Here is a 13,250-nt window from a genome sequence, read left to right on the forward strand (position 1 = left end):
CATAAAATACATTCTGATGTTCTGGGTTCAATCATGTCTTCTATAAGTAAAACTATGAAGTCAGCATTAAGAAAACTGACTGCAGGTGATTACTCACAACTCCCTAAGGACAGGGAAGGCCATAGCATCCCAGCCTACAATTCCTACTCCCACAGTTCCAAGAGAAATGAAATGCATGTTCTAATAAGAGGAATACATTTGTATGTAATGGCAACGAGAAAACTTGGGTAAAGTTGGAAAACCAAGTACTTATAATCAGATGTGTAACCTCAATCAAGTTATGTTCCTTCTTGGTACCTTAGTTTTTTACAAGTAAAACGGAAATAATAGCATCTATGTAGGATTGTTGGAGACTAAATGACTGGGACTTAGAGGCATATTGGGTATGTGTTAAGCAAATGTTAGCTATTATTTGATCTGCGCTTGAATAACTGATAACTGTACTCTAACTTTCTGGGTGAACTTCTCTGAATCTCAGTTTTATAATCTTAAAAATAATTTGAGATATGTTTTTGACCAGCATTAACCTGGACAACATGTTAAATATTCTGTGATTATATAGCTGTGTATCACATAGTAAGCCCTCAAACAATTAAATCTGGAACTGCAACCATAGTTGAAGAGAGTTAGAAAAAGTAACTTGAGAAAGGAGAGAGGGTAAAATAATATGCATAAAATGCTAAAGGTGCATTTAGTCTTTCAAAACATTCCTTCAGCACCTACTATTTCTTATAGTGTTATGGGTGTTAAAGGTCTAAATCTTTCATGCAAAGGCCAAACTATATCAAGGTAATAGGGAAGGTGAATGAGGTCAGTAAAGTGAAACAGCCCAGACAAATGACCTATGTACTGTGGGTTCAGCAAGAAATTCCTGGTCCCTATTTTTTAAAAAAGAATATATTACAGTGGATGGACATTAGCACTGTGCTGCCTCCCTGAGAACTGAAACACTCATTCCCTAGTTGCTGGGAGCTTTCAGCCCAGTGCTTCTCTGGGGATCGCCCTCAGGCCAAGATAGCAACTGCAGGCGCATTTTTGCCCATTCCTCACCAGTAGCTGTGACTGGTCAACAGGGGGTTTCAGTGCCTGGCCTCCTTGTCTCAAGGTGGGACAATGCTGAAAGGTTATCCTGGCTCTGGGACCTCAGTTAAACAACTCATCCCCTCCCTCTGACAACATCTACGTCCTTCACTCCCTTGCAGGGCACTTCCAGGGAACTGACCTAACCCACTTACCAAGTTTCAGGTGGGAAGCTTGAGTTTAACATCTTCTTCTCAAATACCTCAGTTACCATCAGCTTCATGGTCCGTAAACACTGGCAGTGCTTCAGGCAGAATGAAGATAAAGGCAAATGGATTTCCTCATAAATATTAATGACAACCTTTTGGAAATATTTCATTGCCTGGCTTACAAATACATCATCTTGAGTCTCATACAAGTGGAAAAACAACTCCAGAAAAACCAAGTGTGATGGAAGCTGTTCACTGTTTCCCAGTGTTTCCATCCACTGAAGTATTGCCCATTTCACCTCCAGTGACATTGTACAGTTAAAAGTTTCCTCCAGTTGTTTCATTCGATCTTCATTCAAAAGGCCAAACAAAAAGCATTTCATCTGTAGCAAATGGGGATCTTTATAACTGCTGCTTTCAAGCACCAGCTCCAAATTGTCAAAAGACTGAAGGGAATCGTCCCTGGTGTTCCAACTGCCTGGCAACATATAGAACATTGCTGCAAAAAACTCCTGAATGTGTAGGTGGGTGAACACATAGCAGTTTTCATACTCTGTGTCCTTTTGAAGAATATTTGTGTCTAGGAAAATTGAAACATCAGATTTCACTAGCCCATGTCTTCTGAGATTTTCCTTGTAAAATACATATGTCATAGTCCATACTCCTTTGGCAGCCAAGTGGCACAGGCTCCTCAGTTGGGTTTGGCTGGGCAAACCAGGAAAGCTTCTATCTACTTGTGTCAACAAGTTAGAGATATAGCAGGCAAACAGAGAAGTGGTTGTCTTGCAAGTCAGCGTGATATCACCACCCTTTTCCATTTGCTGCTCCAGACAATTACAAACGACCCAGCACACTGCAGGGACTTTGCACATGTTAAAAAGCATCACATTGTTCCGTAGGGAACTGAATACTTGCAAGGCCCAACTCTGGTCTTCAAAAAACTGGTAAATATATTCCTGTCTTGCATCCTCAGACATACCTAGTAACTGTATAGAATGCTGATTCTTCAACAAAGGCTTTAGTTTCTTCCAAGCTGTGAGTTTTGTCGTCACCAACAAGGACGACTCAGGGAGCATCACTTTTCTCAGCAAACTACTCATGAGGAAGGACACAGGGTGCACTTGGGTCCAGTCTGCACACAGCACAAACTCAGGTTCCTCAAAGGCAAAGTTCAGTTCATCAAAACTATCAATAATAAAAAGAAGACTACTTGGCTGGGACATAATCCTTTCAATGGGACCTTCTGTGCTGGGCCAGTCCTTTGACAGCAACTGAACAAAGCTTCTCTCTCTCAACTGGTTAATTTCTCTCGCATTGAGATAAAAAACATAGGTAAATTTCTGCTGGTAGAGGTTGCCCTGTGCCCAATCTAACATCATCATTCTCACCAAAGTTGTTTTGCCTATTCCAGCAGCCCCTTGAAGGACCACCGTCTGTGGCTGCTCTTCAGTTCCAACATCTTCATCAAACAAACGTTCCAACAATTCTCGGCCTTCCTGAGCAATTTCATGACAGAAATTTTCACATTTCCCAAGCAAATGGTTCTTATCTAACATGATGCGAAATTTTTCCCTTATTTGAATTCTGTATTCTGCTCCATCACCTAAGTCAGTTAGAAGGGAGATTGAAAAAAAAAAAAAAGATACACATGATCAAAATTAATTCTATGATTTGCAATGTTAAGAATATTGGACATAGAGTAGGAGTGATATAGGCTGAAATCAAAGCACAGCTGGTTTAGATGAGAAAGGAATGTAAATAAAACAAAAATATTCCTGTGGGTTTAAAACTCACATTATAAATTGTGAAAAAAAAAAAAGAATTGACAATGCAGAAATTTATGATGGAAAATAAAAATTAGGTTCATTCCAGAAGCACTTTTTCTTCTTTGTACTTCTATCAAGGGGAAAAAAAAATGGTATGTATGGAGAACAGAGCCATTCTCCACATAAAAAGAGAACATAGGCAACAATTAACAATAACAGCCAGAGAGGATCTGAAGACAGACCTGAATCTACAGATCAAAGTGATCTGCTTTATACAGATAAAACATTAATGGGCATGAACAGTTGCAAACATGTTTCTCAAGGAGCAGGAGGGTTGAGGCCCACACCGAGCTTCTCAGCCCTGGGATCCTGCCCTAGGAACATGAGCCCATGGAACATTTGGCTTTGAAGACAGCAGGGTTTACTTTCAGGAGAGCCAGGAAGGCTGTGAGAAACACAGACTCTGCTCTTAAAGGGCACACACAAAATCTCACATGTTGAGACCCAGAGTAGAAGCAGTAATATGAAAGGAACTTGAGTAAGTAGCTGATCTTGGAGAGCTTCCCAGAGAGGCAGAAGGCACCTGGGACTTATCCTCACAACACTGACAGCAGCCACTTTGGGAGTTGATTCTACCAGGAAAACACGGGTGCTGTCAAGAGCCATTTTGGAATCCTTCCCCTAGTTCATTAGCACCAGGACCCAGCCATGTCCACCAGCTAGTCAGCACTAGTCCCTGGGGCCCTACCTACCAGCAGGGAGACACCAGCTCCAAGATATCTTAGGCTCCTCAGTCAGCTTCCCCGGAATCCAGCCCAACCACCAGTGGGCCAGCAGTGGCCCTGGAATCTGGCCTCATCTACCAGCTGTAGGACCCCCAGGCCACAGCCAAACCTGGATCTGCCCATCAGTGGGTCAGCACTAGCCCTGGAACCCCCCAGAGCTCCACAGCTGGTCACCTCTGGATCTGGCTCCACCCAACAACAGACCAGCCAGTCCTGGCACCCCTGTACTCCCAAAGCCAGGCACTGGTGATCTGGCCCTACCCACCACCAGGTCATCCCAGACTGTGTAACCAGTCACAACATGCCCCAACCCCACACAATGGCAGGTCAACAATCAGCTCTGGCAAACCTGGGCCTGAACCCAGCCCCACTCACCAGTGGGACAGCACCCGGACAGGGATTCCCCAGGCCATGCAGCCAGCTCCTCTGAGATCAGTTCCACCAGCAGCCAGTAGCCTCTGCACTAGGCAGGGCCTAGCAACCAACTGGATCAGGGGCCAGCCGTGCCTACCAGTGTGTCCACAGTAGCCAGCCCTGCCACAACAGAAGGGCCCATGGGACCCACACAGGGGCCACCCCCAGAGCATATGGCTCTGCTGACCAGGGGGAGGTGTGCTGCTGGGCCTCGTAGGACAGACCTACCTAATACATAGAAACAGATACAAACACAGGGGGCTAGACAATGTTCTACTAAACAACCAATGGATCACTGAAGAAATCAAAGAGGAAATCGAAAAATACCTAGAAATAAATGAAAATGAAACCACAATGATCCAAATCCTACGGGCTACAGCAAAAGCAGTTCTAAGAGGGAAGTTGACAGCAATAAAATCTTACCTCAGGAAACAAGAAAAATCACAAATAAACAACCTAACCTTACACCTAAAGCTAGAGAAAGAAAAACAAACAAGTCTAAAAATAGAAGAAGGAAATAAATCATAACGATTAGAGCAGAAATAAACGAAACAGAGATAAAGAAAACTATAGCAAAGATCAGTGAAACTAAAAGCTGGCTCTTTGAAAAGATTACACAAAATTGATAAACATTTAGACAGACTCGCCAAGAAAAAAAAGGGAGCGAGCTCAAATCAAATTAGAAATGAAAAAGAAGAAATTACAAGGGACACCACAGAAATAGAAAGGGTAATAAGAGACTACCACAAGAAACTACATACCAATAAAATGGACAATGTGGAAGAAATGAACAAATTCTTAGAAAGAAACAATCTCTCAAGATTGAACCAGGAATAAATAAAAAACATGAACAGACCAATCACAAGTACTGAAATTGAAACTGTGGATCATAACAAAAGTCCAGGACCGTGGCTTCACAGGTAAATTCCATCAAACATTTAGAGAAGACTTAACATCCACCCTTCTGAAACAATTCCAAAAAATTTCAGAGGAAGTAATACTTCCAAACTCATTCTATGAGGCCACCATTACCTTGATACCAAAATCAGACAAAGATCCCACAGAAAATTACAGGCCAATATCACCATTGAGCATAGATGTAAAAACCCTCAACAAAACACTAGCAATCCAAATTCAACAACACATTAAAAGGATCATACACCATGATCAAGTGGGATTTATCCCCAAGGAGAGATCAGTATCTGCAAATCAATAAGTGTGAGACACTGCATTAACAAATCATAAAAATCATACAATCATTTAAATAGATGCCGAAAAAGCTTCTGACAAAATTCATATCCATTTAGGATAAAAACTCTCCAGAAAGTGAAGATGACTATATCACCCAAGGCAACCTACAGATTCAATGCAATCTCAATCTGAATACTAATGGGATTTCTTCCTCCATACATTCTCTCAGAACATAGTATATTTCTCATTCACAGCACATATCTCAAGCTGGAATTACTTTAATTTTTTAAAGTATATCATTCTTTTCTTTGTTCTACTAAGGTCTTCACTACAAACATCTAACAAAGTTCAGATCCCACTAAATTATCCTTATTTCTCCCTCAAGGGAAGGTATGGTATTAGAAGTCAGATACTTTTTATGGTATAACCTCTCAGACACTGCTGCACTTTTTAAAAATCAGGGTTACAAGGATAATCTACTTTCTTTGTAATACTTTATCTATCTTCCAAATTTTAAAAAGTAAATATCTATGGAGGTAGAATCTTGGTTTCCTAAATTTACAGCTCGTTATACCACAAAAATAAACTTCTTTATATTGTATAAGAAATCACAGCCCAAGCAGGAACTTATCTTCAGAATCATTTAATACAATAGGAAATTTTTATTTATTAGTTCTTGGAACAAAGTAGGCTTTCAATTATTTTTGAATGAAATAATGTAGCCCATTAAAAAGCAGCATAGCTGAGTTAAGAACAAAGGCTTCTCAGATGGTCCCATTTTCTCTGTAATATACTTCAATTTATAGAAACTGGGATTCAGTTTACATAGAATTCAAAACAAAGCAGGGAGGCTGGAAGTGATATTGAATTCGGACTAAGAAAACCTGGTCCTTGAAATTATATTTTATGTAGATTAGTTGGTCACCATCCTGGAACTCAATTACAGCATCATTTTGAACAGAAGAGAAGAGATGCAACAAGCCAAATTGTCCCTGCCAACTCTTATGAACTGTTCAGTGCTTAAAACAAGATATTAAGCTACCTTTGTTCATCAGACTATCAATTGTGACAAGGTCATTTCTAGAGACTCTGAATTAACATGGTCCAGTGTCTGATTTTGTCCAGAGAGCTAGTTTTGTCAATTCTTTCTGAATGATAATCACTGAGCAGGTAGTATATTGTAAGAAATTAGCAAGAGTTGAACAAAAGTCCCCTGAGAGATAATCTTCCCCCATTATGCTTCAAAAGCTCAAACCTCCCAAATCCGACAAAGAGTTCACCTACTTACCCAGCACTGCTTCCTGATCACCCTGTACCTCGCTGGCCTTGGTGTCCTCTGGTCTCACGGTCTGGGTTGTCCCTGCAACAGGTTCCAAAAGGAACATAAGATTTACAAAAAAAAAGAATTTGCTGATGGCCACACAGGGGCCAGAATTTCCCTCAGTGGTCCAATTCTGTGATCATCTGGATTTAAAATACTAGAACCAACAGAGCCCCAGACTCTACCAGCTTAGCTGACGGAAAAGTGATGTGCTGTGAACACTGAAGCAGGACACTTCTTGACATGCCTCCCACCCTGTCACTCTGAGGCAAGTGGTCTAGTCTAAGCCTGTTTCCTTGTCTGTACTGACCTTATAGGGATGTGGTGAGGCTCAAAAGAAATAATGGACATACATTTTGGAGCTGTAAAGCCTTAAATGTGAGCAAGGAATTTTAGATGTCTACAGTATTTCACACCTGGGAATGACAAAAAATAGTTTTTATGTCCCTTAATATTTTTTTTTTGCCCATTCCTCATATTTCAGCAAAGATTTAAGGTCATATTTGAATATTCGCTTCAGTCGTGTCTGACTCTGTGCGACCATAGACGGCAGCCCACCAGGCTCCCCCATTCCTGGGATTCTCCAGGCAAGAACACTGGAGTGGGTTGCCATTTCCTTCTCCAATGCTTGAAAGTGAAAAGTGAAAGTGAAGTAGCTCAATCGTGTCTGACTCTTAGCGACCCCATGGACTGCAGCCTACCAGGTTCCTCCATCCATGGGATTTTCCAGGCAAGAGTACTGGAGTGGGGTGCCATTGCCTTCTCCATCTTAAAATTTAGGCTAACCTAGTGGTCATGTATGGATGTGAGAGTTGGACTATAAAGAAAGCTGAGCACCAAAGAATTGATGCTTTTGAACTGCGGTGTTGGAGAAGACTCTTGAGAGTCCCTTGGACTGCAAGGAGATCCAACCAGTTCATCCTAAAGGAGATCAGTCCTGGGTATTCATTGGAAGGACTGATGCTGAAGCTGAAACTCCAATACTTTGGCCACCTCATGTGAAGAGTTGATTCATTGGAAAAGACCCTGATGCTAGGAGGGATTGGCGGCAGGAGGAGAAGAGGATGAGGTGGCTGTATGGCATCACCGACTCGATGGACATGAGTTTGAGTAAACTCCGGGAGTTGGTGATGGAGGAGGCCTGGCGTGCTGCGATTCCTGGGGTTGCAAAGAGTCGGATGTGACTGAGCGACTGAAATGAACTGAACTGAATTACTTTATTTGTAGTTTAGGCAAAGGAACACTAGATGGGGCAATTCTTTCTAATCACTCTGTTCTTTTAATCATTCTAATCGGTACCAGATGGACGAATTACTGCCAATTAAGGAGCCATACTCTGGAGAAGGGCATGGCAACCCACTCCAGAATTCTTGCCTGGAGAACCCCATGGACAGGGGAGCCTGGCAGGCTACAGTCCATGGGATTGACAGAGTTGGACACGACTAAAGCGACTTAGCATTAGCATATCCTAAGGAGCCATACTGAACAACAGTACTCAAAACTCTTTAGCCTTTTAGTGTTCCTCAAATGATCCCACAAACTCCCATATATACCTGAGCACCATGGAACTTGTGTACCAGAGAATGGTCTGGACTTCATTCCCAAGTCTCTTTCACAGAATCAATGGGCTTCAGGAAGCACCACCTTCTCCCCACCCCCAGGTATGTCTCCGGTATCACTCACAGTTGATCTCTGCTTTTGCTCTCTCACACAGATCCTTTAGGTTCATCTTGCCAAAGATACTGAGAGCCACCTCCCAGGCTTGCTCTCCTGGATAATACTTGCTCATCAAGTCAGCCAAATCCTTCCGCTTGGCCTTCTTCACTTCAGACCAGGGTATCCTGCCGGACCTGGGTTGCAGGGTCTCATTCTTTAAAAGTGACTTGAATCTAATTAATTCCTCTCTGTTTAGCTCCTCTAAATACAATAGCAGCCCAAAATCAGAAAAGAAGGAGGAAGACGACAAATGGGTCATCTTGTCTATGGATTAATATTCAAGCTTCAGTGGGGAAAGATAATCCAAAGAACATGGGATAACTGGGACCTGTGGAAAAGTAAGATTAGAGAATGAAATACCTCTAAAAACACAGACTAATTCAACAAACTTATTGAAGCCCACTGTTTCAGGCTCAGTATTAACCTCCTGTCCACTATAATATATTTTCTATCATACAAGCATTTCTCTAATTATGTTTCTTCCACCTTCCCCAGAGTTGCTCCCAGCCCCATGTTAATGAGCTGTAAGAAATCAAGGAAGGCAATCCACCTCTCATTACTCTTCTGCAAAGCGAGAACATCAAAACCAATCTCAGAGGACTATGGTCTGGATTAAATGAGGTAGAGTTCATGTATCACCTGGCTCAGAACAGGCTCCTACTAAGTACTGGCCAATTTCTTCATTCACTCTCTCCCCTACCAACACCCAACATACATCTCAAACTATAAAATGTTATTATTGTACCTCCACCATTACTCGTAAAGCAGGGCATGCAATTGGCATATGTCACCTTTTTCCTAGTCTGGTCATGTCAACTCCAGTCACAAATCCATACCAGTTCCTGATGATCTGTGTTCCCTAGCTCACAAGGGCCTTTCACATCTATTCAATGCCAAAATTACTATAGATGAGCTCAAAGGCAAAGCCCTTCCAAAAGAGCATTCTCGGCCATCCCTGACCTCGACTCTCATGGCTTCATTCCACTCCAGCACTTCACTCCAATGTTCTCACTCAGACTTCATCATCAACAACTACTCAAACTCTGTAGAATCTTTTCAACTCTTAAACTAATACTTTCTAGTTAACTGAACAGTTTCATCCACTCACTCCCATGACAGTTCTTCAAATGCTATTAAATCTTAGTCTTTTCAGCCCTATGTTTTCCTTATTTATTAGCCATCTTAAGAGCCTTATTCAATTTCTTATTTAGCACAGGAACTTTATCTTCAAGTTCCCCATCACCTCTTCAGTGATTTGCCTAAAGAGACAGAGCTAGTAAGTGATACACCTAGAACTCACCTTAGATCTTTCTTCAAGCCCTCCTCTCCTTTCCAGCCTTTCATATGCCACCTGCTACTCTTGCCAATGAGACTGGAAAAGATGAATGGGGGAAGAAATAAATGTACAGAGGGAAATTTTACTTCTTAAACAGAAGGTGAATTATCTCAAAATTACAAGGTAAATTAGGACTTTCTTATATAGTAATTGGTGAGTTATCAGCTGTTTCAGGATTGTTTTTGTTTGCTTTAATGGCACTGCAGAAATACTCTACATTATAGATAGAATCCAACCAAAACAGGTTCAATAATTTTTTAAAAGAAGCAAAAAGGAGTCAATTTGAGGTAACTTCAAAGGAACACTAAAATTTCTCCAGAACATACAAAATATGGTAGGTGAAAGAAAATGTGATATAGAATACCACACCCTCAACTTCCTGCCCAGAAATGTACAGTTATCACTGCACGGGGGCTTATCTGTTCCTTCTTTTCCTGTAACAAAAGATGTGAGTGCTAGCTCCTTTTCCATAGCTCATTCCTTCACCTGTGATCTGAATCTCATCAGCATCAGGAATTAAGGGACTTAGTCCATCAAAAATCTCTTTCCTTCTCAAGCCTCAACTTCTCCCTGTCCTCTAGGTCCTTCTCACCAGCATTTAAACATGCCCAAGTTCACCTTAGTCTTTTACAAATATTTCCTTTACTCCACATCTCCTTCATCTTAAAACATCCTCAGTCTTCTATACTTTACCTCATTGTAATCTAACTTTTGCTACTCCAGTTTCACTGGGAAAACTGATACCAATGATCACTGTTGTAAAACCCAATAGGCAGGCATTTGGGGGATTCAATTTTTGTATTTTTAAGTAGGAAAAATAACAGTACCTACCTCTGCAAGGATTAGAAGATAATGCATGCCCCTAATTTATAGGGTCCCATATATATAATATTACAATTTTAACAGAGTCTTAATTCTTGATGTTCTTTCTCTTTGGCTCTTATAATACCTCATACTTCCTTCATCTTCCTCCTATCTTTCTAGGTGTTCCTTTGAGCCAAGATTTGTTAACTTCTGAATCCCTTGGGTTTCTACAAAATGATATCTACAACTCTGATCGAGTACAATGTGCCTTGGCCTCCTTTCCAAAGATTTTATGTTGTTCTTTAAGGGCTTTTTTTTTTCCTGTTTTGTTTTTGTGATATTCCTTTGCTTATATTTTTGGGAAGAGAAAAGCAGATGTTGTTTGGTGTGACTCCTTTTCTGAGGAGGCATTCATAAATTCCAAAATGTTCTGAACTAAAATGGGAACCCATGGCCTAAGAGCATCTATTTCAATTTGCAAATTTATTGATGGAAATTTTTACCACCTATGATAATTAAAGAATATTTGCTCAAAATAAGTTATTCTCTCAGCATGTATTAATAATTATCATATTTCTTGAGAACCTACTGAGATAGTTTCTTTATGAAAATGTTCTCTAGTCCCCAAAGCTTGGTTTTATCTACATTTTACAGATCCATGGACTCAGAACTTAACAAGTTTGCCCAGGTTACAGAGTTGACAAGGAACTTGTCAGGCTACAAAGCTCATTTTCTTTCTACTATGAACCACTTGCCTTTAATTTTACTTTATTTTTCAGGCACTGGGAATTCTGGTTTAATGAAATCTGTGTGACTATACTCTGATACCTGACTTTTGCTCAACACTGGGCTAGGGGAAAGGTAAGACCTCTAAATATATAATGGCAGAACATAAGGAAGGAGGGATTCTTTTCCAAAGAGGGTAGAGATGACAAAGTCTTGGAAAAGTTGCATTCTATCTAAGAAAAGGATATTCCTACCCTTTTCATGTGTTTCTGCCTGACTTCCTATATAGGGCCACTGGAATCTCCTATAACGGTTTCTCAACCTCACCACCATTAACATCTTTTACCAGATGATTTTTATTTGGGGGACACTGTAAATGCACTATATGATGTTCAGTGACCTTCCTGGACTCTGCCCACCACGTGCCATTAGAACCTCAATCTCCCACAGCTGTGACAATATGTCTTCAGACATTGCCAGATGTCCCCAGGGGAACATATTTCCCCACTTGAAACCAATTTCAAAGCCTCAACCTCTACTGCTATATATACAACTCATCAACCCTTCTCCATGTCATTATCATAATAAATCAAACAAACAGAGTAGACAGCTCAGGAAAAGGCAGCATATAAGACAAGAAATATAACTGGCAAGGGAAACATTCATTCAGTGAAGATTATTAGGACAGCTTGTAAATCCTTCAGACAAAAATTATTATCCTCACATAATAAATCTCAGATACATAAATCAGTCCATTGTTAACACTTCAAAGCAGACTGGGATAAAGCAGAGCATATTCATTACACCTCAGGAGAGCAGGAACTTACCAGCTTGGGCAACTTAAGGGAAATGATCAAGAATCAGGATAACTATCAGGAGATACATTGTCAAATATGTTGAAAATAAAACTTCTTGTCCATAGGAATTCAAATGCAAAAAGTAAACTGAAAACAGCTAATGTTTATAGGAAATTTGACAAATAAAGGGCTGAAGTTTAAATTAGTAAAACCACTTTAGAACTGTTGGCATTAACTACTAATGAGGGCTCCCTGGAGAAACTGCTGATTCTAGAGCTAGGGCTGGGAATATATGAGCTGAGTCTAGAGCTTCCTGTTATGTCAAAAAGTAAAGAAAGGAAAAGGATTAGGTACATCAGAAATACACAAGAACCAACCTAAAAGAGCTCCCAGTGGCAAAAGTAAATAACATTGTACTGGATTATAACCTAAAGGATAAAACAAATGTCTATAAGTCCAAATAAATTAAAGGGGATGGGGTGGGGAGAGACAACTCTTACAGAAGAATTCCAAATACTTTATGTAGCAGTTTCCTCCTCCAGGAGGTAGATCCCACCCCCAGCCCACTACCACCTAGGAGTGTGAACAGTGAAGAAACCTGAAAAACACTGGTGTTTAAGGTTAATATCATCAACCATAAGTCATCACTGACAGTATGTACCACTGATGTGATTGATGAGAAAGGCTTATAACCACTTTGATATGCTTCTCCTAAATCTGTAATCCCAGTCTAACCATGAGGAAAACATTAGACAAATTTAAATGAAATGCTACAAAATACCTGGTCAGTACTTCTCAAAACTATCGAGATCAAAAATATCTCGCAAGATGGTAGGTGAAAAGGCTGAGAAGCCAGATATTAAGGGTAAAAAACCTAAAGCCAAGAAGGCTGATGCTGGTGACAAAATTTAAAAAGTGAAGAAGGTTAAGAAGGGGAAACCCCACTGCAGCTGAAACCCTACTGCAGCTGAAACCCTGTCCAGATCAGAGGAATTGGTAGATATTCCTAATCGGCTACGTGTTACAGAAAGGCCTTGTACAAGAGGAAGTACTCAGTGGCTAAATCCAAGGTTGAAAAGAAAAAGAAGATGCAGGTTCTTGCTACTGTCACAAAACCAGTTGGTGGTGACAAAAATGATGGTACCTGAGTGGTCAAACTGCGCAA

The 13,250-nt window shown here is 40.7% G+C and overlaps 1 protein-coding gene across 1 annotated transcript in view; it reads right to left on the reverse strand.

The window, feature by feature from the left end:
* Positions 1 to 8,681, reverse strand: part of NLRP14 (NLR family pyrin domain containing 14) — a 34,928-nt gene extending 26,247 nt beyond the window's left edge. The window contains exons 1-3 of the mRNA XM_043482347.1: positions 8,390 to 8,681; positions 6,674 to 6,745; positions 1,236 to 2,832 (exon numbers count right to left, since the gene is read on the reverse strand). Coding sequence (XP_043338282.1) covers positions 1,236 to 2,832; positions 6,674 to 6,745; positions 8,390 to 8,681 — 1,961 coding nt within the window. The remainder of the gene's footprint in view (positions 1 to 1,235; positions 2,833 to 6,673; positions 6,746 to 8,389) is intronic.
* Positions 8,682 to 13,250: the final 4,569 nt, after the last annotated feature.

The sequence above is a fragment of the Cervus canadensis genome, chromosome 11, assembly GCF_019320065.1.
Source record: "Cervus canadensis isolate Bull #8, Minnesota chromosome 11, ASM1932006v1, whole genome shotgun sequence".
NCBI classification, from domain to species: Eukaryota; Metazoa; Chordata; class Mammalia; order Artiodactyla; family Cervidae; genus Cervus; species Cervus canadensis.